Here is a 27524-nt window from a genome sequence, read left to right as displayed (position 1 = left end):
TCACATATTGACAGTGATCTCTGCTTCTGGGCTATTGACCTTGTCAAGCAGCACCCGAGAGGCGGCGATTTGGATAGAGCGCTCCTCCAGCGCGAGACACGCTGGATTCATGCACTCCACACAACCGCCCCCCACGGCCTCAATGAAGATTTTGATCTATCATGTTTCCTATAGTCTAACACCTATATCTGCTCCCTCCGTTAACATGCTTCACATGTTCTAACTGTAGATTGCTTTGTGATGTGCTGTGTATCCGCTTGATGTCTCCACATCAGTGCATTAGTCGCACTATTATTTATAGCCTATGTGTGTTTTTTGCCAATAGCCTATATTGCATACCATTGTGATATGACTTATAGCCTACTTCTGTATATAGAACCCAGTGTGCTATTTCTAGGTCTGTATTCCTCTCTATCCTATACATTTCTGTTTTTTGACGTGGCTCACACGTCACAGTATCATTTCCGTGTGCCACGTCAGCTCACCTTGTGCCACGTATTGCTTTTATACAGGTGCGGCAACCAACTTTTTCCGCCTACAGCCTGACGAAGACCAGAGGTTGAAACGCATTGCGTCCCTTGTGCCCTTGTCCTATCTTGAAGATGTACTTTGTATTAACTGAATAAGTATAACTGTACATTACTTCTTTATTAAATCCTTCTATAAGCATCAAGAAGCTCCTTTTTTCTATTTACTGTTTATATTGGCCTGCTGAGCTATCTTGTCGCCACTTTTTTTACTTTTCCTGTATAAGTTTATCTGCAGCCTACTGTTCATTTATTGCAATGTTGTGGAATATTCCAGTAGGCTACTCTGCTTGAGAAAGAAGTACATAACGCCTCGGTTGAGGATGGACACACTTTAGCTGTGCAGAAATGTATTGAGCGCTGTGGGGTTAGCCCCAGCATTATGGGCATAGCCTGATTAAAGCTCGTCAGAGTGCGGTTCCAACACACTTCAGTCTTGGTGCCACACACTGTGTGGTTACTTCATTACTTTACTTTAGTTAATTTACTTTTGTCATATCACCATGTGTGACCATCTGTTTATATTATTTTATATTCATTTGTTTATATTATATCTGCCAACATTAATGAATTATAGTGATGTTTTAACAGGGAAAGACAAATCAGTATCAATAAAAACATATTAGTATTCATAATAATAATGTTGGTTAGATCATTTCATGTGATGGTAAAACATCTTTAAACAGTACCATACCTTTGTCTTTAGGAGAAACAGCATCAGTCTCCTCTGCCCTGGCAGGAGTTTGGACTGAAACATAAACATGTTGTGTCTGATGTGAATTGCAGAATAAACAGAAAGATTTTTCATTCATAAAATAAAGCAAACTATTTACCATTTGGACCAGTGAATGTTAGCTCTCCAACACGAGCACCAGTCAGTTCAGGTGAACAGATGACGCCTCCATCCTGTGCGATGGTTGTCCTGCTTCCTGCTTCACTCAGGTTTTTACCAGCATCTCCCACATTTTGCTCTGCATGGAATAGACAGAAAGACATTGGTTGGGGACTGGTTAGTTAGACTGGTTACCAGAGATGGGGACTTGGACTTTAGAGTTGGACTTGAGTCGCACTTAAAGGACGGCTTTACTGATTTTCAACCAGATTTGTATCATTACAATGTCAGTAGTATGATTAGATGGGCAGCCTTTAACTCCCCTCACTAAACCCTCTTGGCTGTACTCCCTTATCATTCACATTTTTAGTACACCGCTCTGACGCGTTTTACGTCCAACGTTAGCAGCAAAAGACTTGAGAGTTGACTTGGACTTGAGATATGGGACTTGTGAACAATCTTTAATTTTGTGTGTATTAACATTAAGGAAAGGTCTACTAATAATAATGTCAACTAATCAATGCTGATACTGTATTCTAATACAGTAGAGTAGATAATGAGTGAGGATAATACAGTACATGTTTTGAATTCCTTAGTTTTAGCTATGCACTGTTCTAAGCAGACTGGATGCATGCAGCAGATGATAGAGCGCTCATCCAAATCAAGTCTCAAGTCTTTTATGGACCATAAGAGACTTGAGACTTGATTTGGACTATAGCTCAAAGACTTGAGACTTGATTTGGGCTTGTAAAGAATTACTTGTGAGCATCTCTGCTGGTTACTTACTAGATTGGTTAGTTAGACTGGTCATTAGACTGGTTAGTTAGACTGGTTATTAGCCTGGTTAGTTAGACTGGTTAGTTAGTCTGGTTAGTTACTAGACTGGATAGTTACTAGACTGGTTAATTAGACAGATTAGTTAGATGGGTTAGTTACTAGACTGGTTAGTTAGACTGGTTAGTTACTAGACTGGTTAGTTACTAGACTGGTTAGTTAGACTGGTTAGTTACAAGACCGGTTAGTTAGATTGATTAGTTACTAGACTGGTTAGTTAGACTGGTTCGTTAGACTAGTTCGTTGGTCAGCAATGGCCAAAGTGTTGTGAAATTCAGTCCTGTTAAAGCTGATTTAGCAGAGAGCTGACAGAAATCAGCGTGCTCACATATGCCTTCACTGCCTGGTACGGCAGTTGCACAGCTCAGGACAGTAAACCACTCCACAACATCATCAAAACAGCAGGAAAAATAATCAGGACACAACTTCCCACCCTTGTCGACACATACAACACCCGCTGCCTTAACAGGACTAAAAACATTCTCAAAGACACTACTCACCCCGGTCATCACCTGTTCACCCTCCTTCCTTCCGGGAGGCGATACAGATCACTCAAAACACGCACATCCAGACTCCAGAACTCTTTTTACCCAAAGGCCGTCACACTACTCAACAAATCACTTTCCAAATAACCACTCATCTGTTCCTCACCGTCATTATTATTATATACTGTAAATTATCATACCACTGTCATTATTATTAGATACTATAGATTATCACACTGCTGCTATTATCATGAACTATATTATTATATTATTACCATACCTCAAACTATTAAATAATTATTAAATAATTATGCATGCCATGCTATAATTATTATACTATTGCCATTCATCACAGACTTTATTATTACTATATACTATTTATCATACTGCTGCTACTATTACTAGTCTGTGTCTATATACTGTGGCGCCTGGTGAATTGCTTTGGTGAATTGTTATTTAATTGGTGATTGTATTGTATTGTACTGAATGGTTGCACGATGGGGAGCCTGGAATTTCGTTGTGTAAATTCTTATGCAATGACAAATAAACTACTACTACTACTACTACTACTACTACTATCATTACAAAAAGATCAGGAAAATGTCTTGCCCTTCCCAGAACCAAACTGATGACTATACTATTATTATACTATTATACTACTACTGTACTATTATTACTATACTAGACTATACGCTCACAGAGCTGCTGCTCTGCGTCTGTGATGTTCAATACAGGAGTTACTTTGTGATGAAGAGTTGGAATTTACTGTTGTTGTCCCCATTCCCCCAACCTGCTTTGTCTACTTCTGCTTCATAGTGACTTCCTACATTTCCCACAATGCGGTTAGTTCAAGAAGGATCCAGGTGTAGACTGAAAAGGTGTGTTTTTAGTCTCCGCTGGAAGATGGGGAGTGATTCCACCGTTCTGACAGAAGGAGGGAGCTTGTTCCACCATTGAGGTGGCAACGATGAGAAGATAACTTAACCCCGACCTGCTGCAGAGGCACTGAACTACCTGGCTGACCCTGCACCCCAAATAAAGGCTGGAGTGAGAATTCACCCACTGGCGTTGTGGAGGATCAATAAAGTATATTCGAATTAGAAAATAAATAAATACAAATACAATAAACATACAAGGCCACCTGTCTCACTTCACATCTATTGTCTTGGATGTATGCTAACAGAAGTAGATGTAAAAATTATACAGCTTGCACTCTATTCTATATACAGTAAATTGTTGGAATAGTGTTATATAATAAATAATTATATGTGATTGCATTTGTTTTTGAAAGTCCCTTTTTTTATCTTCCCATGACTTACCTTTGGCTCCCGAGCTGCTGTTTGACAAGCTCTGCACCAGATCATTCCTCTTGATCTTCATTAAAACCATGTTGGTCACCTCCAGAGATTGTTGGTTGTAGGTCCCCACCATCTGGTCCACTGTGTCCAGCCTGTCTGCGTTCTCCACTTGGCTCTTTGGGATGGCTGGGAAGCCTTCCAGGATGCCAGGCTGCTGCAAAAACCATTGGAAGTTCTTGAGCTCTCCGTCTCCCAAATGCATCAGTGTTTCCAAGAGCTTCTTGTTATTCATCACCGTTGCTTCCTGGTAAAATCACAGGAAAACTATTAAATTTCCCCACAGGAATCACTAAGATTCATCTCTTCACAAGATCACTTTATCAGCCAGGTCACACAAGTAATCAGTAATGTATTTGATCATATTTTTTCTCCCGTCTGACCTTAACCCCTTCATTGCAAACACACAGTACCATTATACACATGGTTACCTAGTTAGGTCAGAGTACGGAGTACATGTCAAAAGTCTGTGCTGCCAAGAGGTCAATTTGGAGATCGCTCCATCACAACCAACCCAAACCTTCAGATGTAATGTGTTGAAGGAAGTTCTATTATCTTCACCTTAGTAAAGTATGTTATTTTCATAATCACTGCCTGTGCTGTAACTTACTGTCTTCGCTCCAGAGTGTCCTGGAACGCCCATCTCCCCAGGCAGCCCGGTGACTCCTGCAGATCCTGGCTCTCCGACCCCTCCGGTTGGACCTGGGTTACCCTGAAGGATGGAATGAGATGCACAATGATAAAAGTGTCTCCCTACAACCACACCTTCCCATTTTTAGAGAATGTCACTTAAACTAATAATTCATGACATTTTCATGTAAATAAATGTCAATTTCTTTAACACTAGATCGGACCAGAATTCCATAACTACTGTACTAGAACAACCGTAAGCAGCAGCCGAGTTGCGGGCAAGGCCGCGCAGCGAGCGAGCTGCGAATGCGAGCTGCAGGGCCAGCTTGGCGAGCTGCAGGGGCAGCTCAGCAAGCTGCAGAGGAATCGAGCGCTGATGATGTCATAGACATTGTGACATATCATCACTTGTGACATCATCCGTGATGCCACAATTGCCCAAGTGTTACTGAAAACCACAATTGCTTGAGTGTCATCACTGATGATGTCATAGACGATTATGTCACTGATTATGTCATAGAGGATGATGTCACAATGTCTATGACATCAACAGTGGGCGAGCTGTGTATGCGAGCTGCAGGGCCAGCACGGCGAGCTGCAGGGCGGAAAAGGCCATGCAGAGGCCGAGCTAGCGAGCGTGCGAGCCTAGGAATCGAGTGCGCATAGCACAAGAGAAGCGAGATGCGTAGTCAACACACATTTTAATATACTAAAAGAGGAAGATGGTAGTTGAAGAAATACATAGGCAAGAGGAGATGTACTAATATGGAGCCAGAACAGTCTCATATAGAATGAACTCTCGCAGGGTTTTTCACGAATGCACATGCTTTGTTTCGCAGTTGTATTTCGGACTCACTAATGCACACGATCTGTTTCGCAAATGCACACGCTCTGGTTCACAAATATAATTTTTATGCAAACTTGTAATATAAATTCGGAAATGCACACGCTCTGCTTCACAAATATAATTTTTATGCAAACTTGTAATATAAATTCGGAAATGCACACGCTCTGCTTCACAAATATTATTTTGAGGCACACTTGTAATATAAATTCACAGATCATGCGAATTGCTCAATGTGCATTTACAAACTGCTTCTCATTTGTGAACCTCTTTCTACATTTGTGAGAGAAATCTGTGTGGTGAATTTTGAGACTCCCCTGACGTCGACGTCAGGGCCAGGGAGTCTTAATTAATTCATTAATTCATTAATGAATGAATTAATAATAATAGTTAGCACCCGGCTACGTCCGGACTTGTTACTGTGGTCTGAGGTAGAGAAGATAGTTTATTTTACCGAACTCACAGTCCCCTGGGAAGATCGAGTTGAGGAGGCTTATGAGCGCAAGAAAGCTAGGTATGCTGAAATGGCAGCAGAGGCAGAGCAGCGAGGTTGGAGGGCTCAAGTGCGGCCTGTAGAGGTGGGCTGCCGTGGTTTTGTGGCAAAGTCCGTTATTGCCTTACTAACTGAGTTGGGCATTCGGGGACGGAGCCTGAAGCTTGCGGTTAGCAACTGTCTCGGGCAGCAGAACAAGCAAGTGAATGGCTGTGGCTAAGGAGGAAACATGCTAGCTGGGGAGCTCGCTAAGGTAAGATTGATTGATTGCTTTTGTTGCTGGTCATGATTGACGGTCCGTATCAACAGGGCTGAATTATTAACGGTGGTACTGGTGATGTAGTTAAGAATAGGGCTGCTCGATTATGGCAAAAATCATAATCACGATTATTTTGATTGATATTGAGATCACGATTATTTAACACGATTATTGACATCATTGACATTGAGAACATCATGAATTTATTGAACATTGACACTGGCTTTTCTTTTTAACATAGGATGTCTTTGGATTTTAGATATAATTGAAAATAAATAAATAAATAAATAATAAAAGTGCAAAGATTTAGAAATAAAATAAAAACTAAAATAAATATACAGTATATGTAGGCCTACTATGTTGCAGTGAACTGCCACAACCAACTGCAACTATTAATCTACATTCAATATGTTGGTAAACATCTGAACTAGTAGTCCTTAAACCTCGAATCTAACCAAATGAGAACGCTATTGAGTAACGTTCGTTTACATTAGGCTACATTAAATTACTCATTTGGCAGATGGTTTTATCCAAAGCGACTTACGTTTAGGTTCATAATAGGCTATTGTTAATGTTTATCTGTGAGATCGTTAGCTGTTGAATGCATATTCATGCATCATATCAATGCGGTCGCATTGTAAAGAGTGTCCTGAATCGATGACTGTGCAGGAGTAACTAGATGGGACTTTGTCTTTTTGTTCATTTAGCGTTATTTCTTGGTCATAGACCACTTTGTGAGTGGATTTCAAGTGATTAAACAGAGGGAGAGGTCGTGTTGCGGGGTGATGCCACGACCGCGCATATCTTGACAGGTGGGTCAAAACTCGCATCGCAATTCCATGCTGTATATTCGCATCGCTCTTGATGTGTAAGTTACACATCAGTTACACATCAAGAGCGATGCGTATATACAGCACGGAATTGCGATGCGAGTTTTGACCCACCTGTCAATCACAGGCACAGACTTGGAACAAACAGTGCAAGATATGCGCAGTGTAAGGACCTTTAAACTCAGCGAAACCATAGTGTTTCCACCCCACATACGTTGTTTCACCTCTCTTCTCGTCCCGCGGCTCTCTTTCTGTGAAATAAGTGGGGAGGAGAAACGTGCGACGTGCCTGTGGCTCTTCACACGACAGTCACAACTCGAGCTGGTGTGCTTCTTTGGGCTTTGGGGGAGGGGCCGAGCAAAGGAAGGGGTGCACTTGATTTACAACACAAGACAGAACGAGAGAGACAAGAGCCGCAAAATCGTTTGATGTCAATTATCTTGTTTTCATAATCGTGGACAGCCCAAATCGTAATCTAGATTAAAATTCGATTAATCGAGCAGCCCTAGTTAAGAATGTCATACCGAACCGACCTGGATAGCTAGGCTAAAGGGCCTAGGTTAATATTAGGTTGATGGAAGGCATTAGATGGTGAGGTAATATGCAGTTGTGCAGTGGTAGCATGTGTAACGGGTTTAATCTGGTTACGTATGAATTTAACCAAAAACACCACCATTTCCTCGTTTTGTATGTGAATGTCTTGTTTGAGTGTTCTGTTCTGTTGCGCGTGAACGCACCCTGAGGGGTGTGTCGCTTTGTGCACATGCGCACAGCTCCAGACAGTCAGATGGGAGATGGGAACGAGACCAGGTGTGTCGGAGATGTCTCTGCCTGAGAACGCTTATTATTTATTGCTTATTGTTTAATTTTGTAAGAGTTGTATGGAGATCGTCTTTTTATTTATGTTTATAACTCAGTAAAGAGTTTGAGACCCACTACAGCTGCCTCCTGACTCATGAATGTCGCCACACAGTATGTATTAGCCAGAACACAACGCAGACGAAACACACCGGCTACATTGGTGCCGTGACCTTTTTGGATAAATCTGTGATCGATGTCGTCTCGGTCGCCGTGGGAAGCTCGACACAATCGATTTTTTTTCAAGTTGGTCACTCTCGGCCGTGTGGGACATTTTTGAATAGACTGAGGGACTGCAGCTGGTGCGGCTAGGTGAGCTAACGTTAGCTGCCACACCGCACGTGTAGTGAAAAGCTAGCCTGTTGCTCAGGCTAGCCGCCATGGAGTTTCCCCAGCGTAGAGGAGCATGGGGAGAAGCGTCGGAGAATGACGGAGGAGCAAGCCAGAGAGAAGCGGTCGGCCATGCGGCGCTGTCCGGTGGAGATGCTGGTCGGTGAAGGAGCCCAGGGGCAGGCGCTACAGGAGCGGGCCCAGGGTGAGCGCGTCGCCGGATGTGCTCTGGAGCTACGTGCGGGAGAGCCGGCGTCCCTGGAGTTCAGCTGGGTCGCCATGGACTGAGTTGGGGGTGAACGTGCCCTGTTGTTCTGAACTGTTCCGGGTTTATTATTTGTTTCACCATACTGTTGACTTGTTTTATTTTGTTTTTATGTAATGAGCATGTTTCACTGTAAAGATGATTGAATTGACTGTGTGGCTTCCTCACTGGAGAGCTGAGAAACGTACTGCAGATCCCTGACCTTGGTGTGGGAGCCTCCGATCACCTCTTCATACTTTTCCCTCGGAGAGCGACGAGGATGTAGGTGGAGAGTAGCTGGACGAGGAGCCGCTGCTCACTGGGGACACTGGGGCTGTTCAGGTGTTGCGGGGTCGGGCTGGGGAGCCACAGCGGAGTGTTGGAAGGAGTATGAAAATGCTGTATAGTGTATAATATGTGTTTGATTTATTCTGTTTATTCTAGGCATGTAGGGAATATTGCACGACAGTGGTTACATAAGGTATGTTGGCGAAGCGCGGGGAATGGTGTAGCATAAAGCTAAAGTATCTATTAGATAGATAGGATGGTTTGGATGTGTGTTAAGGGGGACACGGTCGCATGAGCCCAAAGGAACCACGTGTAGTGGGGTGTAGGCTGCACCCCTATGTTCTGAAAGGGTTGGGGGTCTGATCAACCTGTAATTCCTTTTAATCTGTTTTACAGATAGTTTTCAAACTGAACTCAAAGATTAGATCTTTGTTAGCTGGTCCAGGGGGCAAGATTGGGGAGTGTCTTACGGAAGCACGGTACTTGGTGTGAAGTGAAGCTTTGATGCAGGATGATTTTGGTGAAATTCAGGGAGGGTGAATGTAACGGGTTTAATCTGGTTACGTATGAATTTAACCAAAAACACCACCATTTCCTCGTTTTGTATGTGAATGTCTTGTTTGAGTGTTCTGTTCTGTTGCGCGTGAACGCACCCTGAGGGGTGTGTCGCTTTGTGCACATGCGCACAGCTCCAGACAGTCAGATGGGAGATGGGAACGAGACCAGGTGTGTCGGAGATGTCTCTGCCTGAGAACGCTTATTATTTATTGCTTATTGTTTAATTTTGTAAGAGTTGTATGGAGATCGTCTTTTTATTTATGTTTATAACTCAGTAAAGAGTTTGAGACCCACTACAGCTGCCTCCTGACTCATGAATGTCGCCACACAGTATGTATTAGCCAGAACACAACGCAGACGAAACACACCGGCTACACATGGAGGGGGGTGTTTCCAGGACGTTAAACCTTCTTGAGGTGTCGTGGGCCTAACTTAACGAAACATCGGTGAAGGAAGGTGCCCACTTGAAAGCGCCAATGCTTCATACTGCTGTTGGCTAGGGTAGGTAACTGGTGATTTGTGTCTTGTTTATTAGTTTGTTAGCCTGTTAGCTTGTTTTATTCTGGATTGGGCTTCTAAATGTGTTTTTCCTCGGATTTTGGCACAAGGGATAGTAACATATTGTCCTGTGTATTAATTAATCCCTATAATAGTATATACTAGAATACATCTTATAATAGTATATAGAACTGACAGTTCCCTGAGAGGATCGTATGGAAGAGGCTAACGAGCAGAAGCGGTCCAAGTACCAGGAGCTGGTCCATCAGTGCCGAAGGAGAGGCTGGAAGGCTCACTGTAGTGGTGAGTAGGGCTGGGAATCTTCACTGGCCTCACGATTCGATTGGATTACGATTCAGAGGGCTACGATTCGATTACAATTATCGATGCATCTCGATGCATCTTCAATCGATGAATCACTTTTTTTCCCCAATACATGATTTATTTTTTCTCACTTTCTTTTTTCTCCCTGTGTGGCTACTTTTAAAATAAAAGTGCATTTGGAATTGCATTGTATTATGATCCAAATAAACAACTGCATGTACTTCCATTATATTTTATTCGATTATTAAAAAAAAGAAATAATAATAATAATCGATTTTTGACATTAAGTGAATCGATGCAGAATCGTGCACGTCCGCATCGGGATGCATCTTATAATCGATTATTTTTTACAGCCCTAGTAGTGAGCAGAGGCTTTGCTGGCCGCTCACTGTGCAAGTTTACATTCTACTTGGCATCACTGGGGCTGCAAAAAGGAAAGCCATCAAGTCCACCATGGAGGCTGCAGAGAGGGCCTCCAGGTGGCTTTGGATCAGGAGGAGCGATCTGTGGGCCAATGCTGCTGGGACACAAGCCAAGATCTGTTCAACCCTGACTGGGTCGTCTGAGTATGATTGTTGAAAGACCCGAAACACCCGATGACCTCAGGAAACATCACTGAGGATGTGTCCAAGCACATCCTAGGATGTATCTTAGAATCAATAGTAGCCTAAGATAATGTTATAATCATGTTTTCCAGTGACTCCTGCGCAAACCAGGCAACTAATAAAATAGAATAATTTAAATATTGGGTTGGGGCACGGTGGCGCAGTGGTAAGCGCTGTCGCCTCACAGCTAGAAGGTCCTGGGTTCGATTCCCACCTGGGACGCTGTGAGCGCTGAAGGAGTGCGTGCCCGTCCGCATGTCCTCGAGTGCCCACCGCCCGGGTGGGGTCGTCAAAAGGGCCTTTCTGTGTGGAGTTCATATAGGAACCCCTCACCAAAACATGCAATAATCCTGGTCGCTGATGTGGTGCCTGTTCGGAGGGAGGGGAACTCGTTAGAATAGTGTGATCCTCCCACGTGCTATGTCCTACCAGGTGAAGCTTCCCCTGTCAGGTGAAAAGAAGCGGCTGGCTACTGCCCCATGTCTCAGAGGAAGCATGGAGCCAGTTTGGGTTCTCCCCAGATCGGCAGAGGGTGGAGCAGCAACCAGGATAAATGAATTAAAATTAGCACTAATAAAAATGGGATAACAAAATCAGGGGGGAAAATATAAAAATAAATATTAATAAGTTATCAAGAATTTAATTATTTAATATGTGCAAATATGCAATATGATGACAAACTATAGGCCTATCTATAGAATTTGCAGACTTCATTCAATCTGTTGGAACCAGAAATACCGTATTTCCCCAAATAATAGCCCGGCAGCAAATACGCACCGGGCCCCTAATAGCCGCCAGGGGTCTGACCCCATTTTGCGTATTAAACGCCGGTCCGAGTAAACGCCGGGGCGATTATTTGCATTATCTTAAGGTAACCCCGAAATTACTACGTTGCTGACAGCACTTGAAGGCAACACCAGTGTTGCGCAATACATGAAACAGCATGGAGAAACATGTGAAAGAAAACGCTAATCGAGGGAGCTCAACTTACGTTACCAAAAGCAATGCAGGGAAATCGATGGCATGGAAGCATTTCCACGATGTTTGGATTATGTAAAGAGTTCTGTTGACAACGGCTACCGTGGTCTTCACTTGAACTGAAGTCCCAGATGAGTTCTGCCAACCCATCTAAAACTAATGCTAAATGTTGGCTGACTGGCTGAAGCTTAACCAGCGCTGTATGCATTTTTAATTGAACTGCGTTGAATTTTGAATTGATTTAAATTTTAGTTATTACTTTGGTTTACTCTCTTTCTCTCATCTTACAAATGTGATATGTGCATGTTGTCATTCTGATACTATGTTGTAATACAGTATGCACCATGCTATAACTGTGATATTCCTCATCTGTCTTACTAAGAGCCTAACTAGGGACAGCTATAAACTCTGTATGCAAAACATCAGTTACTTTAACTTGTTTGAAATGAGTGAAATGTTACTATGTAAACTTGCATTGTCCCGATCAAATAAATGATTAAAAAAAATGAATGGGGAAAAGGCCCTTAGGGCCCATGCTGAACCAGGAAGAGCATGTGACTTTGGCACCTTATTATGAAAATAGGTCAAATTGTCCACATAAGTAACATTTTTGGTATTGCAGTCAGCTTTCAGCCAGATATGGAGCTGGAGTAAGCAGCTGAACTTAACATCACCAAAGCATCGGGGGGGGGGGGGGCAGCCCAGAGATGACATCAAGGCCGTAACCACGGATTCAACATTGGGGGGACGGTTGCTGGCGCCCAATTTGGCCACTTGAAGCCAGATTAGAGGAATATTAACATTGGGATTAGACTGTTGTGATGTTATTATTCTGTCTTAACCATCAACGTGTGCTCACAGCAGTGGGCGTTTTTCTGGAGTGGCGCCGCTCTGCTCCAGATGTATATAGAGGAAACACTGATATTTGCTCCTTTTCTCACTCACCTCCATGTCACCTCTCCCTGCCGTGCTGGCACCAACACTCTGTGTCTCTTTGCTCCGAGTCTGAATACACCAGAGTGAACATGGAAGACATTATGAGTAAACTAGTGACTAGAAATAATGTTGATACACATGATGTGTTGATCCAGCAGCAATCTGTATGTTAAAATTAGACTCTAGTCTCCTTTTCTCACTCACCTCCTCCATGCCACCACTTGCTCCCACTGCTGTGTTGGAGTCCTCATGCTCTCTCCCATCCTCTCTTTCTTTACTCTGAATACATGAGTGAATATGGAAGAAATATGATGATGAGTAAACTAGTGACTAGAGAGAAAGTTGATGCACATAAATCCAGCAGCAGTCTGTACATTAGGATTAGACTGTGGTGATTTCCAGTGGTGTAGTAGGGTAGTCATGACGGGCCCCGGTGTAAGCAATTTTGACTAGTAGGCTACACGCTAGTTACAAAGCACACGCACGCGCACACGCACACACACACACACACACACACACACACACACACACACACACACCTGTTACTGTACAGCTCGGTACAGCCCTGAGCCATCTCTGTATTACTGTTGTCACAGGTTGAGCTGTGTATCAGATACCCCTTGGTTAGGACTGTCATATCATTTATGATTTATGATATTGCACTTTACGACTTTGCACCAGATTATCAGACGGGAAGTGGGAGTGGCTTAGAGGTAGTTTTATATGACGTGGCATTTCCGCTGCGATGGGCTCTCTCCCAGTGCTAAACGAGGCCAGCCACGGATACTCTGTCACTGCTGTGCCCTAGAGACTCTTCCCTCTGTTTTCACGTATGGGTGTGAGTGTGTGTGTGTGATACTTATTTTCACTAGCGTCTTATGAGCAGAGGCTGCCTGTAGCTAGCCTCCACACCACAGACTGGGCTACCCATTGAAGCCAAGGCCGTCTATCTGTCATCGCCCCGACCTGTCCCAGGTAAGCTACTCCCGTTTGTTGACTTCTGGTCTGATCATTCTTGTGCAAAGACGTTCTGTTATTGTTGTAGCGGGTCTGGTTCATTTAGACACGAGCCTGATTCTATTTTTGAGAACCGGATCGTTACAAGGTACACTTCTATCATGTGACTGGTACTCAGCAACTGACCTTTATTATTTTCTGGGGAGGCTGGCCAAAATACTGGCGAATGTCACTGTTCTTCCTCTTGCTGCTCATGATGAGAGACGGCACTGTGGGAATGAAAGATGACTTTAATAAAACTGCTTGCATTCTAATCAAACAAATATGCTATCATAAGGACGTACAGCTATACAGTAAACTATATGAATATGTAATATAGGTGAAAGCAATTACGGTCTACATACATATCATGACAAAGACAGAGTAATGTTACGCAGCGCAACATAAATGATTGACACTTTAACGTTAATTTGCTCAGACTTGCACGATGTGAGGTTTCTGCCAGTAAACGTATAGGTGTGCTGGTGCATGTGCTCAACTCAGCCTTAAAATGCATCAGGTGCCAGTTCAACTGCCCCCACACAGCTCTGAAACACATCTGTTTGCACTGCTGCTGTGCAAGACCTGCCGGTTACACTTTTTTGAAACATTCTGTGAGTGCTACCATTTCAGCTGTTATCCAGCTAAGATAGCCAGCAGCTAAGCTGCTCATCCAGAGACATAGTGATATGGTACAAGCAAATCGGCTCGTTCTCGTCAAAAACGCTTGTTTTTACTCCATGCAATTAATGATAATTTTCAGGAAAACATTATTCATTTGCACACAGTTTCAACGCAAATTCACAACACTAATGTTACTTTAAAGGCACGACTGGTGGTGTTTTATGTCTGTGCTGCTATACGACCTACGGCAACTCCATAAGTGTGTGCGTGTGTGTCTGTGTTTTCCCAGGATGGCGAGTGCATGTCCCTCCTTTCCCCAGGATGCTGATTGGTGGGTCTGATTCAAACACATATCTGGCAACCTGGCAAGATGTACTCTCACGCGATCGTGCCTCAAGCAGACAGGAAGCAACACAAATAATTACTAACTACTTCTACTTTACATTACATTAACTATGACTAACTACTTATAGCCCTTTATCACAAGCATGTCTGAAAGGGCTTTACATAGCATCATCACAGTCATAATACTACATCCTGTATTTACACACAACATAGGTTACATACATCATTTACACACTATATATTACAGAATAAACAGAAAGATTTTTCATTCATAAAATAAAGCAAACTATTTACCATTTGGACCAGTGAATGTTAGCTCTCCAACACGAGCACCAGTCAGTTCAGGTGAACAGATGACGCCTCCATCCTGTGCGATGGTTGTCCTGCTTCCTGCTTCACTCAGGTTTTTACCAGCATCTCCCACATTTTGCTCTGCATGGAATAGACAGAAAGACATTGGTTGGGGACTGGTTAGTTAGACTGGTTACCAGAGATGGGGACTTGGACTTTAGAGTTGGACTTGAGTCGCACTTAAAGGACGGCTTTACTGATTTTCAACCAGATTTGTATCATTACAATGTCAGTAGTATGATTAGATGGGCAGCCTTTAACTCCCCTCACTAAACCCTCTTGGCTGTACTCCCTTATCATTCACATTTTTAGTACACCGCTCTGACGCGTTTTACGTCCAACGTTAGCAGCAAAAGACTTGAGAGTTGACTTGGACTTGAGATATGGGACTTGTGAACAATCTTTAATTTTGTGTGTATTAACATTAAGGAAAGGTCTACTAATAATAATGTCAACTAATCAATGCTGATACTGTATTCTAATACAGTAGAGTAGATAATGAGTGAGGATAATACAGTACATGTTTTGAATTCCTTAGTTTTAGCTATGCACTGTTCTAAGCAGACTGGATGGATGCAGCAGATGATAGAGCGCTCATCCAAATCAAGTCTCAAGTCTTTTATGGACCATAAGAGACTTGAGACTTGATTTGGACTATAGCTCAAAGACTTGAGACTTGATTTGGGCTTGTAAAGAATTACTTGTGAGCATCTCTGCTGGTTACTTACTAGATTGGTTAGTTAGACTGGTCATTAGACTGGTTAGTTAGACTGGTTATTAGCCTGGTTAGTTAGACTGGTTAGTTAGTCTGGTTAGTTACTAGACTGGATAGTTACTAGACTGGTTAATTAGACAGATTAGTTAGATGGGTTAGTTACTAGACTGGTTAGTTAGACTGGTTAGTTACTAGACTGGTTAGTTACTAGACTGGTTAGTTACAAGACCGGTTAGTTAGATTGATTAGTTACTAGACTGGTTAGTTAGACTGGTTCGTTAGACTAGTTCGTTGGTCAGCAATGGCCAAAGTGTTGTGAAATTCAGTCCTGTTAAAGCTGATTTAGCAGAGAGCTGACAGAAATCAGCGTGCTCACATATGCCTTCACTGCCTGGTACGGCAGTTGCACAGCTCAGGACAGTAAACCACTCCACAACATCATCAAAACAGCAGGAAAAATAATCAGGACACAACTTCCCACCCTTGTCGACACATACAACACCCGCTGCCTTAACAGGACTAAAAACATTCTCAAAGACACTACTCACCCCGGTCATCACCTGTTCACCCTCCTTCCTTCCGGGAGGCGATACAGATCACTCAAAACACGCACATCCAGACTCCAGAACTCTTTTTACCCAAAGGCCGTCACACTACTCAACAAATCACTTTCCAAATAACCACTCATCTGTTCCTCACCGTCATTATTATTATATACTGTAAATTATCATACCACTGTCATTATTATTAGATACTATAGATTATCACACTGCTGCTATTATCATGAACTATATTATTATATTATTACCATACCTCAAACTATTAAATAATTATTAAATAATTATGCATGCCATGCTATAATTATTATACTATTGCCATTCATCACAGACTTTATTATTACTATATACTATTTATCATACTGCTGCTACTATTACTAGTCTGTGTCTATATACTGTGGCGCCTGGTGAATTGCTTTGGTGAATTGTTATTTAATTGGTGATTGTATTGTATTGTACTGAATGGTTGCACGATGGGGAGCCTGGAATTTCGTTGTGTAAATTCTTATGCAATGACAAATAAACTACTACTACTACTACTACTACTACTACTATCATTACAAAAAGATCAGGAAAATGTCTTGCCCTTCCCAGAACCAAACTGATGACTATACTATTATTATACTATTATACTACTACTGTACTATTATTACTATACTAGACTATACGCTCACAGAGCTGCTGCTCTGCGTCTGTGATGTTCAATACAGGAGTTACTTTGTGATGAAGAGTTGGAATTTACTGTTGTTGTCCCCATTCCCCCAACCTGCTTTGTCTACTTCTGCTTCATAGTGACTTCCTACATTTCCCACAATGCGGTTAGTTCAAGAAGGATCCAGGTGTAGACTGAAAAGGTGTGTTTTTAGTCTCCGCTGGAAGATGGGGAGTGATTCCACCGTTCTGACAGAAGGAGGGAGCTTGTTCCACCATTGAGGTGGCAACGATGAGAAGATAACTTAACCCCGACCTGCTGCAGAGGCACTGAACTACCTGGCTGACCCTGCACCCCAAATAAAGGCTGGAGTGAGAATTCACCCACTGGCGTTGTGGAGGATCAATAAAGTATATTCGAATTAGAAAATAAATAAATACAAATACAATAAACATACAAGGCCACCTGTCTCACTTCACATCTATTGTCTTGGATGTATGCTAACAGAAGTAGATGTAAAAATTATACAGCTTGCACTCTATTCTATATACAGTAAATTGTTGGAATAGTGTTATATAATAAATAATTATATGTGATTGCATTTGTTTTTGAAAGTCCCTTTTTTTATCTTCCCATGACTTACCTTTGGCTCCCGAGCTGCTGTTTGACAAGCTCTGCACCAGATCATTCCTCTTGATCTTCATTAAAACCATGTTGGTCACCTCCAGAGATTGTTGGTTGTAGGTCCCCACCATCTGGTCCACTGTGTCCAGCCTGTCTGCGTTCTCCACTTGGCTCTTTGGGATGGCTGGGAAGCCTTCCAGGATGCCAGGCTGCTGCAAAAACCATTGGAAGTTCTTGAGCTCTCCGTCTCCCAAATGCATCAGTGTTTCCAAGAGCTTCTTGTTATTCATCACCGTTGCTTCCTGGTAAAATCACAGGAAAACTATTAAATTTCCCCACAGGAATCACTAAGATTCATCTCTTCACAAGATCACTTTATCAGCCAGGTCACACAAGTAATCAGTAATGTATTTGATCATATTTTTTCTCCCGTCTGACCTTAACCCCTTCATTGCAAACACACAGTACCATTATACACATGGTTACCTAGTTAGGTCAGAGTACGGAGTACATGTCAAAAGTCTGTGCTGCCAAGAGGTCAATTTGGAGATCGCTCCATCACAACCAACCCAAACCTTCAGATGTAATGTGTTGAAGGAAGTTCTATTATCTTCACCTTAGTAAAGTATGTTATTTTCATAATCACTGCCTGTGCTGTAACTTACTGTCTTCGCTCCAGAGTGTCCTGGAACGCCCATCTCCCCAGGCAGCCCGGTGACTCCTGCAGATCCTGGCTCTCCGACCCCTCCGGTTGGACCTGGGTTACCCTGAAGGATGGAATGAGATGCACAATGATAAAAGTGTCTCCCTACAACCACACCTTCCCATTTTTAGAGAATGTCACTTAAACTAATAATTCATGACATTTTCATGTAAATAAATGTCAATTTCTTTAACACTAGATCGGACCAGAATTCCATAACTACTGTACTAGAACAACCGTAAGCAGCAGCCGAGTTGCGGGCAAGGCCGCGCAGCGAGCGAGCTGCGAATGCGAGCTGCAGGGCCAGCTTGGCGAGCTGCAGGGGCAGCTCAGCAAGCTGCAGAGGAATCGAGCGCTGATGATGTCATAGACATTGTGACATATCATCACTTGTGACATCATCCGTGATGCCACAATTGCCCAAGTGTTACTGAAAACCACAATTGCTTGAGTGTCATCACTGATGATGTCATAGACGATTATGTCACTGATTATGTCATAGAGGATGATGTCACAATGTCTATGACATCAACAGTGGGCGAGCTGTGTATGCGAGCTGCAGGGCCAGCACGGCGAGCTGCAGGGCGGAAAAGGCCATGCAGAGGCCGAGCTAGCGAGCGTGCGAGCCTAGGAATCGAGTGCGCATAGCACAAGAGAAGCGAGATGCGTAGTCAACACACATTTTAATATACTAAAAGAGGAAGATGGTAGTTGAAGAAATACATAGGCAAGAGGAGATGTACTAATATGGAGCCAGAACAGTCTCATATAGAATGAACTCTCGCAGGGTTTTTCACGAATGCACATGCTTTGTTTCGCAGTTGTATTTCGGACTCACTAATGCACACGATCTGTTTCGCAAATGCACACGCTCTGGTTCACAAATATAATTTTTATGCAAACTTGTAATATAAATTCGGAAATGCACACGCTCTGCTTCACAAATATAATTTTTATGCAAACTTGTAATATAAATTCGGAAATGCACACGCTCTGCTTCACAAATATTATTTTGAGGCACACTTGTAATATAAATTCACAGATCATGCGAATTGCTCAATGTGCATTTACAAACTGCTTCTCATTTGTGAACCTCTTTCTACATTTGTGAGAGAAATCTGTGTGGTGAATTTTGAGACTCCCCTGACGTCGACGTCAGGGCCAGGGAGTCTTAATTAATTCATTAATTCATTAATGAATGAATTAATAATAATAGTTAGCACCCGGCTACGTCCGGACTTGTTACTGTGGTCTGAGGTAGAGAAGATAGTTTATTTTACCGAACTCACAGTCCCCTGGGAAGATCGAGTTGAGGAGGCTTATGAGCGCAAGAAAGCTAGGTATGCTGAAATGGCAGCAGAGGCAGAGCAGCGAGGTTGGAGGGCTCAAGTGCGGCCTGTAGAGGTGGGCTGCCGTGGTTTTGTGGCAAAGTCCGTTATTGCCTTACTAACTGAGTTGGGCATTCGGGGACGGAGCCTGAAGCTTGCGGTTAGCAACTGTCTCGGGCAGCAGAACAAGCAAGTGAATGGCTGTGGCTAAGGAGGAAACATGCTAGCTGGGGAGCTCGCTAAGGTAAGATTGATTGATTGCTTTTGTTGCTGGTCATGATTGACGGTCCGTATCAACAGGGCTGAATTATTAACGGTGGTACTGGTGATGTAGTTAAGAATAGGGCTGCTCGATTATGGCAAAAATCATAATCACGATTATTTTGATTGATATTGAGATCACGATTATTTAACACGATTATTGACATCATTGACATTGAGAACATCATGAATTTATTGAACATTGACACTGGCTTTTCTTTTTAACATAGGATGTCTTTGGATTTTAGATATAATTGAAAATAAATAAATAAATAAATAATAAAAGTGCAAAGATTTAGAAATAAAATAAAAACTAAAATAAATATACAGTATATGTAGGCCTACTATGTTGCAGTGAACTGCCACAACCAACTGCAACTATTAATCTACATTCAATATGTTGGTAAACATCTGAACTAGTAGTCCTTAAACCTCGAATCTAACCAAATGAGAACGCTATTGAGTAACGTTCGTTTACATTAGGCTACATTAAATTACTCATTTGGCAGATGGTTTTATCCAAAGCGACTTACGTTTAGGTTCATAATAGGCTATTGTTAATGTTTATCTGTGAGATCGTTAGCTGTTGAATGCATATTCATGCATCATATCAATGCGGTCGCATTGTAAAGAGTGTCCTGAATCGATGACTGTGCAGGAGTAACTAGATGGGACTTTGTCTTTTTGTTCATTTAGCGTTATTTCTTGGTCATAGACCACTTTGTGAGTGGATTTCAAGTGATTAAACAGAGGGAGAGGTCGTGTTGCGGGGTGATGCCACGACCGCGCATATCTTGACAGGTGGGTCAAAACTCGCATCGCAATTCCATGCTGTATATTCGCATCGCTCTTGATGTGTAAGTTACACATCAGTTACACATCAAGAGCGATGCGTATATACAGCACGGAATTGCGATGCGAGTTTTGACCCACCTGTCAATCACAGGCACAGACTTGGAACAAACAGTGCAAGATATGCGCAGTGTAAGGACCTTTAAACTCAGCGAAACCATAGTGTTTCCACCCCACATACGTTGTTTCACCTCTCTTCTCGTCCCGCGGCTCTCTTTCTGTGAAATAAGTGGGGAGGAGAAACGTGCGACGTGCCTGTGGCTCTTCACACGACAGTCACAACTCGAGCTGGTGTGCTTCTTTGGGCTTTGGGGGAGGGGCCGAGCAAAGGAAGGGGTGCACTTGATTTACAACACAAGACAGAACGAGAGAGACAAGAGCCGCAAAATCGTTTGATGTCAATTATCTTGTTTTCATAATCGTGGACAGCCCAAATCGTAATCTAGATTAAAATTCGATTAATCGAGCAGCCCTAGTTAAGAATGTCATACCGAACCGACCTGGATAGCTAGGCTAAAGGGCCTAGGTTAATATTAGGTTGATGGAAGGCATTAGATGGTGAGGTAATATGCAGTTGTGCAGTGGTAGCATGTGTAACGGGTTTAATCTGGTTACGTATGAATTTAACCAAAAACACCACCATTTCCTCGTTTTGTATGTGAATGTCTTGTTTGAGTGTTCTGTTCTGTTGCGCGTGAACGCACCCTGAGGGGTGTGTCGCTTTGTGCACATGCGCACAGCTCCAGACAGTCAGATGGGAGATGGGAACGAGACCAGGTGTGTCGGAGATGTCTCTGCCTGAGAACGCTTATTATTTATTGCTTATTGTTTAATTTTGTAAGAGTTGTATGGAGATCGTCTTTTTATTTATGTTTATAACTCAGTAAAGAGTTTGAGACCCACTACAGCTGCCTCCTGACTCATGAATGTCGCCACACAGTATGTATTAGCCAGAACACAACGCAGACGAAACACACCGGCTACATTGGTGCCGTGACCTTTTTGGATAAATCTGTGATCGATGTCGTCTCGGTCGCCGTGGGAAGCTCGACACAATCGATTTTTTTTCAAGTTGGTCACTCTCGGCCGTGTGGGACATTTTTGAATAGACTGAGGGACTGCAGCTGGTGCGGCTAGGTGAGCTAACGTTAGCTGCCACACCGCACGTGTAGTGAAAAGCTAGCCTGTTGCTCAGGCTAGCCGCCATGGAGTTTCCCCAGCGTAGAGGAGCATGGGGAGAAGCGTCGGAGAATGACGGAGGAGCAAGCCAGAGAGAAGCGGTCGGCCATGCGGCGCTGTCCGGTGGAGATGCTGGTCGGTGAAGGAGCCCAGGGGCAGGCGCTACAGGAGCGGGCCCAGGGTGAGCGCGTCGCCGGAGGTGCTCTGGAGCTACGTGCGGGAGAGCCGGCGTCCCTGGAGTTCAGCTGGGTCGCCATGGACTGAGTTGGGGGTGAACGTGCCCTGTTGTTCTGAACTGTTCCGGGTTTATTATTTGTTTCACCATACTGTTGACTTGTTTTATTTTGTTTTTATGTAATGAGCATGTTTCACTGTAAAGATGATTGAATTGACTGTGTGGCTTCCTCACTGGAGAGCTGAGAAACGTACTGCAGATCCCTGACCTTGGTGTGGGAGCCTCCGATCACCTCTTCATACTTTTCCCTCGGAGAGCGACGAGGATGTAGGTGGAGAGTAGCTGGACGAGGAGCCGCTGCTCACTGGGGACACTGGGGCTGTTCAGGTGTTGCGGGGTCGGGCTGGGGAGCCACAGCGGAGTGTTGGAAGGAGTATGAAAATGCTGTATAGTGTATAATATGTGTTTGATTTATTCTGTTTATTCTAGGCATGTAGGGAATATTGCACGACAGTGGTTACATAAGGTATGTTGGCGAAGCGCGGGGAATGGTGTAGCATAAAGCTAAAGTATCTATTAGATAGATAGGATGGTTTGGATGTGTGTTAAGGGGGACACGGTCGCATGAGCCCAAAGGAACCACGTGTAGTGGGGTGTAGGCTGCACCCCTATGTTCTGAAAGGGTTGGGGGTCTGATCAACCTGTAATTCCTTTTAATCTGTTTTACAGATAGTTTTCAAACTGAACTCAAAGATTAGATCTTTGTTAGCTGGTCCAGGGGGCAAGATTGGGGAGTGTCTTACGGAAGCACGGTACTTGGTGTGAAGTGAAGCTTTGATGCAGGATGATTTTGGTGAAATTCAGGGAGGGTGAATGTAACGGGTTTAATCTGGTTACGTATGAATTTAACCAAAAACACCACCATTTCCTCGTTTTGTATGTGAATGTCTTGTTTGAGTGTTCTGTTCTGTTGCGCGTGAACGCACCCTGAGGGGTGTGTCGCTTTGTGCACATGCGCACAGCTCCAGACAGTCAGATGGGAGATGGGAACGAGACCAGGTGTGTCGGAGATGTCTCTGCCTGAGAACGCTTATTATTTATTGCTTATTGTTTAATTTTGTAAGAGTTGTATGGAGATCGTCTTTTTATTTATGTTTATAACTCAGTAAAGAGTTTGAGACCCACTACAGCTGCCTCCTGACTCATGAATGTCGCCACACAGTATGTATTAGCCAGAACACAACGCAGACGAAACACACCGGCTACACATGGAGGGGGGTGTTTCCAGGACGTTAAACCTTCTTGAGGTGTCGTGGGCCTAACTTAACGAAACATCGGTGAAGGAAGGTGCCCACTTGAAAGCGCCAATGCTTCATACTGCTGTTGGCTAGGGTAGGTAACTGGTGATTTGTGTCTTGTTTATTAGTTTGTTAGCCTGTTAGCTTGTTTTATTCTGGATTGGGCTTCTAAATGTGTTTTTCCTCGGATTTTGGCACAAGGGATAGTAACATATTGTCCTGTGTATTAATTAATCCCTATAATAGTATATACTAGAATACATCTTATAATAGTATATAGAACTGACAGTTCCCTGAGAGGATCGTATGGAAGAGGCTAACGAGCAGAAGCGGTCCAAGTACCAGGAGCTGGTCCATCAGTGCCGAAGGAGAGGCTGGAAGGCTCACTGTAGTGGTGAGTAGGGCTGGGAATCTTCACTGGCCTCACGATTCGATTGGATTACGATTCAGAGGGCTACGATTCGATTACAATTATCGATGCATCTCGATGCATCTTCAATCGATGAATCACTTTTTTTCCCCAATACATGATTTATTTTTTCTCACTTTCTTTTTTCTCCCTGTGTGGCTACTTTTAAAATAAAAGTGCATTTGGAATTGCATTGTATTATGATCCAAATAAACAACTGCATGTACTTCCATTATATTTTATTCGATTATTAAAAAAAAGAAATAATAATAATAATCGATTTTTGACATTAAGTGAATCGATGCAGAATCGTGCACGTCCGCATCGGGATGCATCTTATAATCGATTATTTTTTACAGCCCTAGTAGTGAGCAGAGGCTTTGCTGGCCGCTCACTGTGCAAGTTTACATTCTACTTGGCATCACTGGGGCTGCAAAAAGGAAAGCCATCAAGTCCACCATGGAGGCTGCAGAGAGGGCCTCCAGGTGGCTTTGGATCAGGAGGAGCGATCTGTGGGCCAATGCTGCTGGGACACAAGCCAAGATCTGTTCAACCCTGACTGGGTCGTCTGAGTATGATTGTTGAAAGACCCGAAACACCCGATGACCTCAGGAAACATCACTGAGGATGTGTCCAAGCACATCCTAGGATGTATCTTAGAATCAATAGTAGCCTAAGATAATGTTATAATCATGTTTTCCAGTGACTCCTGCGCAAACCAGGCAACTAATAAAATAGAATAATTTAAATATTGGGTTGGGGCACGGTGGCGCAGTGGTAAGCGCTGTCGCCTCACAGCTAGAAGGTCCTGGGTTCGATTCCCACCTGGGACGCTGTGAGCGCTGAAGGAGTGCGTGCCCGTCCGCATGTCCTCGAGTGCCCACCGCCCGGGTGGGGTCGTCAAAAGGGCCTTTCTGTGTGGAGTTCATATAGGAACCCCTCACCAAAACATGCAATAATCCTGGTCGCTGATGTGGTGCCTGTTCGGAGGGAGGGGAACTCGTTAGAATAGTGTGATCCTCCCACGTGCTATGTCCTACCAGGTGAAGCTTCCCCTGTCAGGTGAAAAGAAACGGCTGGCTACTGCCCCATGTCTCAGAGGAAGCATGGAGCCAGTTTGGGTTCTCCCCAGATCGGCAGAGGGTGGAGCAGCAACCAGGATAAATGAATTAAAATTAGCACTAATAAAAATGGGATAACAAAATCAGGGGGGAAAATATAAAAATAAATATTAATAAGTTATCAAGAATTTAATTATTTAATATGTGCAAATATGCAATATGATGACAAACTATAGGCCTATCTATAGAATTTGCAGACTTCATTCAATCTGTTGGAACCAGAAATACCGTATTTCCCCAAATAATAGCCCGGCAGCAAATACGCACCGGGCCCCTAATAGCCGCCAGGGGTCTGACCCCATTTTGCGTATTAAACGCCGGTCCGAGTAAACGCCGGGGCGATTATTTGCATTATCTTAAGGTAACCCCGAAATTACTACGTTGCTGACAGCACTTGAAGGCAACACCAGTGTTGCGCAATACATGAAACAGCATGGAGAAACATGTGAAAGAAAACGCTAATCGAGGGAGCTCAACTTACGTTACCAAAAGCAATGCAGGGAAATCGATGGCATGGAAGCATTTCCACGATGTTTGGATTATGTAAAGAGTTCTGTTGACAACGGCTACCGTGGTCTTCACTTGAACTGAAGTCCCAGATGAGTTCTGCCAACCCATCTAAAACTAATGCTAAATGTTGGCTGACTGGCTGAAGCTTAACCAGCGCTGTATGCATTTTTAATTGAACTGCGTTGAATTTTGAATTGATTTAAATTTTAGTTATTACTTTGGTTTACTCTCTTTCTCTCATCTTACAAATGTGATATGTGCATGTTGTCATTCTGATACTATGTTGTAATACAGTATGCACCATGCTATAACTGTGATATTCCTCATCTGTCTTACTAAGAGCCTAACTAGGGACAGTAGCTATAAACTCTGTATGCAAAACATCAGTTACTTTAACTTGTTTGAAATGAGTGAAATGTTACTATGTAAACTTGCATTGTCCCGATCAAATAAATGATTAAAAAAAATGAATGGGGAAAAGGCCCTTAGGGCCCATGCTGAACCAGGAAGAGCATGTGACTTTGGCACCTTATTATGAAAATAGGTCAAATTGTCCACATAAGTAACATTTTTGGTATTGCAGTCAGCTTTCAGCCAGATATGGAGCTGGAGTAAGCAGCTGAACTTAACATCACCAAAGCATCGGGGGGGGGGGGCAGCCCAGAGATGACATCAAGGCCGTAACCACGGATTCAACATTGGGGGGACGGTTGCTGGCGCCCAATTTGGCCACTTGAAGCCAGATTAGAGGAATATTAACATTGGGATTAGACTGTTGTGATGTTATTATTCTGTCTTAACCATCAACGTGTGCTCACAGCAGTGGGCGTTTTTCTGGAGTGGCGCCGCTCTGCTCCAGATGTATATAGAGGAAACACTGATATTTGCTCCTTTTCTCACTCACCTCCATGTCACCTCTCCCTGCCGTGCTGGCACCAACACTCTGTGTCTCTTTGCTCCGAGTCTGAATACACCAGAGTGAACATGGAAGACATTATGAGTAAACTAGTGACTAGAAATAATGTTGATACACATGATGTGTTGATCCAGCAGCAATCTGTATGTTAAAATTAGACTCTAGTCTCCTTTTCTCACTCACCTCCTCCATGCCACCACTTGCTCCCACTGCTGTGTTGGAGTCCTCATGCTCTCTCCCATCCTCTCTTTCTTTACTCTGAATACATGAGTGAATATGGAAGAAATATGATGATGAGTAAACTAGTGACTAGAGAGAAAGTTGATGCACATAAATCCAGCAGCAGTCTGTACATTAGGATTAGACTGTGGTGATTTCCAGTGGTGTAGTAGGGTAGTCATGACGGGCCCCGGTGTAAGCAATTTTGACTAGTAGGCTACACGCTAGTTACAAAGCACACGCACGCGCACACGCACACACACACACACACACACACACACACACACACACACACACACACCTGTTACTGTACAGCTCGGTACAGCCCTGAGCCATCTCTGTATTACTGTTGTCACAGGTTGAGCTGTGTATCAGATACCCCTTGGTTAGGACTGTCATATCATTTATGATTTATGATATTGCACTTTACGACTTTGCACCAGATTATCAGACGGGAAGTGGGAGTGGCTTAGAGGTAGTTTTATATGACGTGGCATTTCCGCTGCGATGGGCTCTCTCCCAGTGCTAAACGAGGCCAGCCACGGATACTCTGTCACTGCTGTGCCCTAGAGACTCTTCCCTCTGTTTTCACGTATGGGTGTGAGTGTGTGTGTGTGATACTTATTTTCACTAGCGTCTTATGAGCAGAGGCTGCCTGTAGCTAGCCTCCACACCACAGACTGGGCTACCCATTGAAGCCAAGGCCGTCTATCTGTCATCGCCCCGACCTGTCCCAGGTAAGCTACTCCCGTTTGTTGACTTCTGGTCTGATCATTCTTGTGCAAAGACGTTCTGTTATTGTTGTAGCGGGTCTGGTTCATTTAGACACGAGCCTGATTCTATTTTTGAGAACCGGATCGTTACAAGGTACACTTCTATCATGTGACTGGTACTCAGCAACTGACCTTTATTATTTTCTGGGGAGGCTGGCCAAAATACTGGCGAATGTCACTGTTCTTCCTCTTGCTGCTCATGATGAGA

At 43.4% G+C, this 27524-nt stretch overlaps 1 protein-coding gene across 1 annotated transcript; it reads right to left on the bottom strand.

The window, feature by feature from the left end:
• On the bottom strand, positions 1 to 27524 carry LOC310792237 (uncharacterized protein; the record flags this gene model as incomplete). Its single annotated transcript, XM_083653965.1, has 15 exons — positions 27449 to 27524; positions 26508 to 26582; positions 26313 to 26372; positions 18238 to 18339; positions 17592 to 17874; positions 14968 to 15105; positions 13852 to 13934; positions 12913 to 12987; positions 12718 to 12777; positions 4644 to 4745; positions 3998 to 4280; positions 1361 to 1498; positions 1217 to 1275; positions 486 to 542; positions 1 to 84 (listed from the first exon to the last, which is right to left on the bottom strand). The coding sequence occupies exons 1-15, from the start codon at positions 27515 to 27517 to the stop codon at positions 1 to 3; spliced, it is 1668 nt and encodes a 555-aa protein (XP_083510091.1). The 5' UTR covers positions 27518 to 27524.

Source organism: Poromitra crassiceps, assembly GCF_964638095.1.
Source record: "Poromitra crassiceps genome assembly, chromosome: 17".
Lineage (NCBI taxonomy): Eukaryota > Metazoa > Chordata > Actinopteri > Beryciformes > Melamphaidae > Poromitra > Poromitra crassiceps.
The sequence above is the reverse complement of the archived record's forward strand: the minus strand, read 5'-3'. Positions and strand labels throughout refer to the sequence as shown.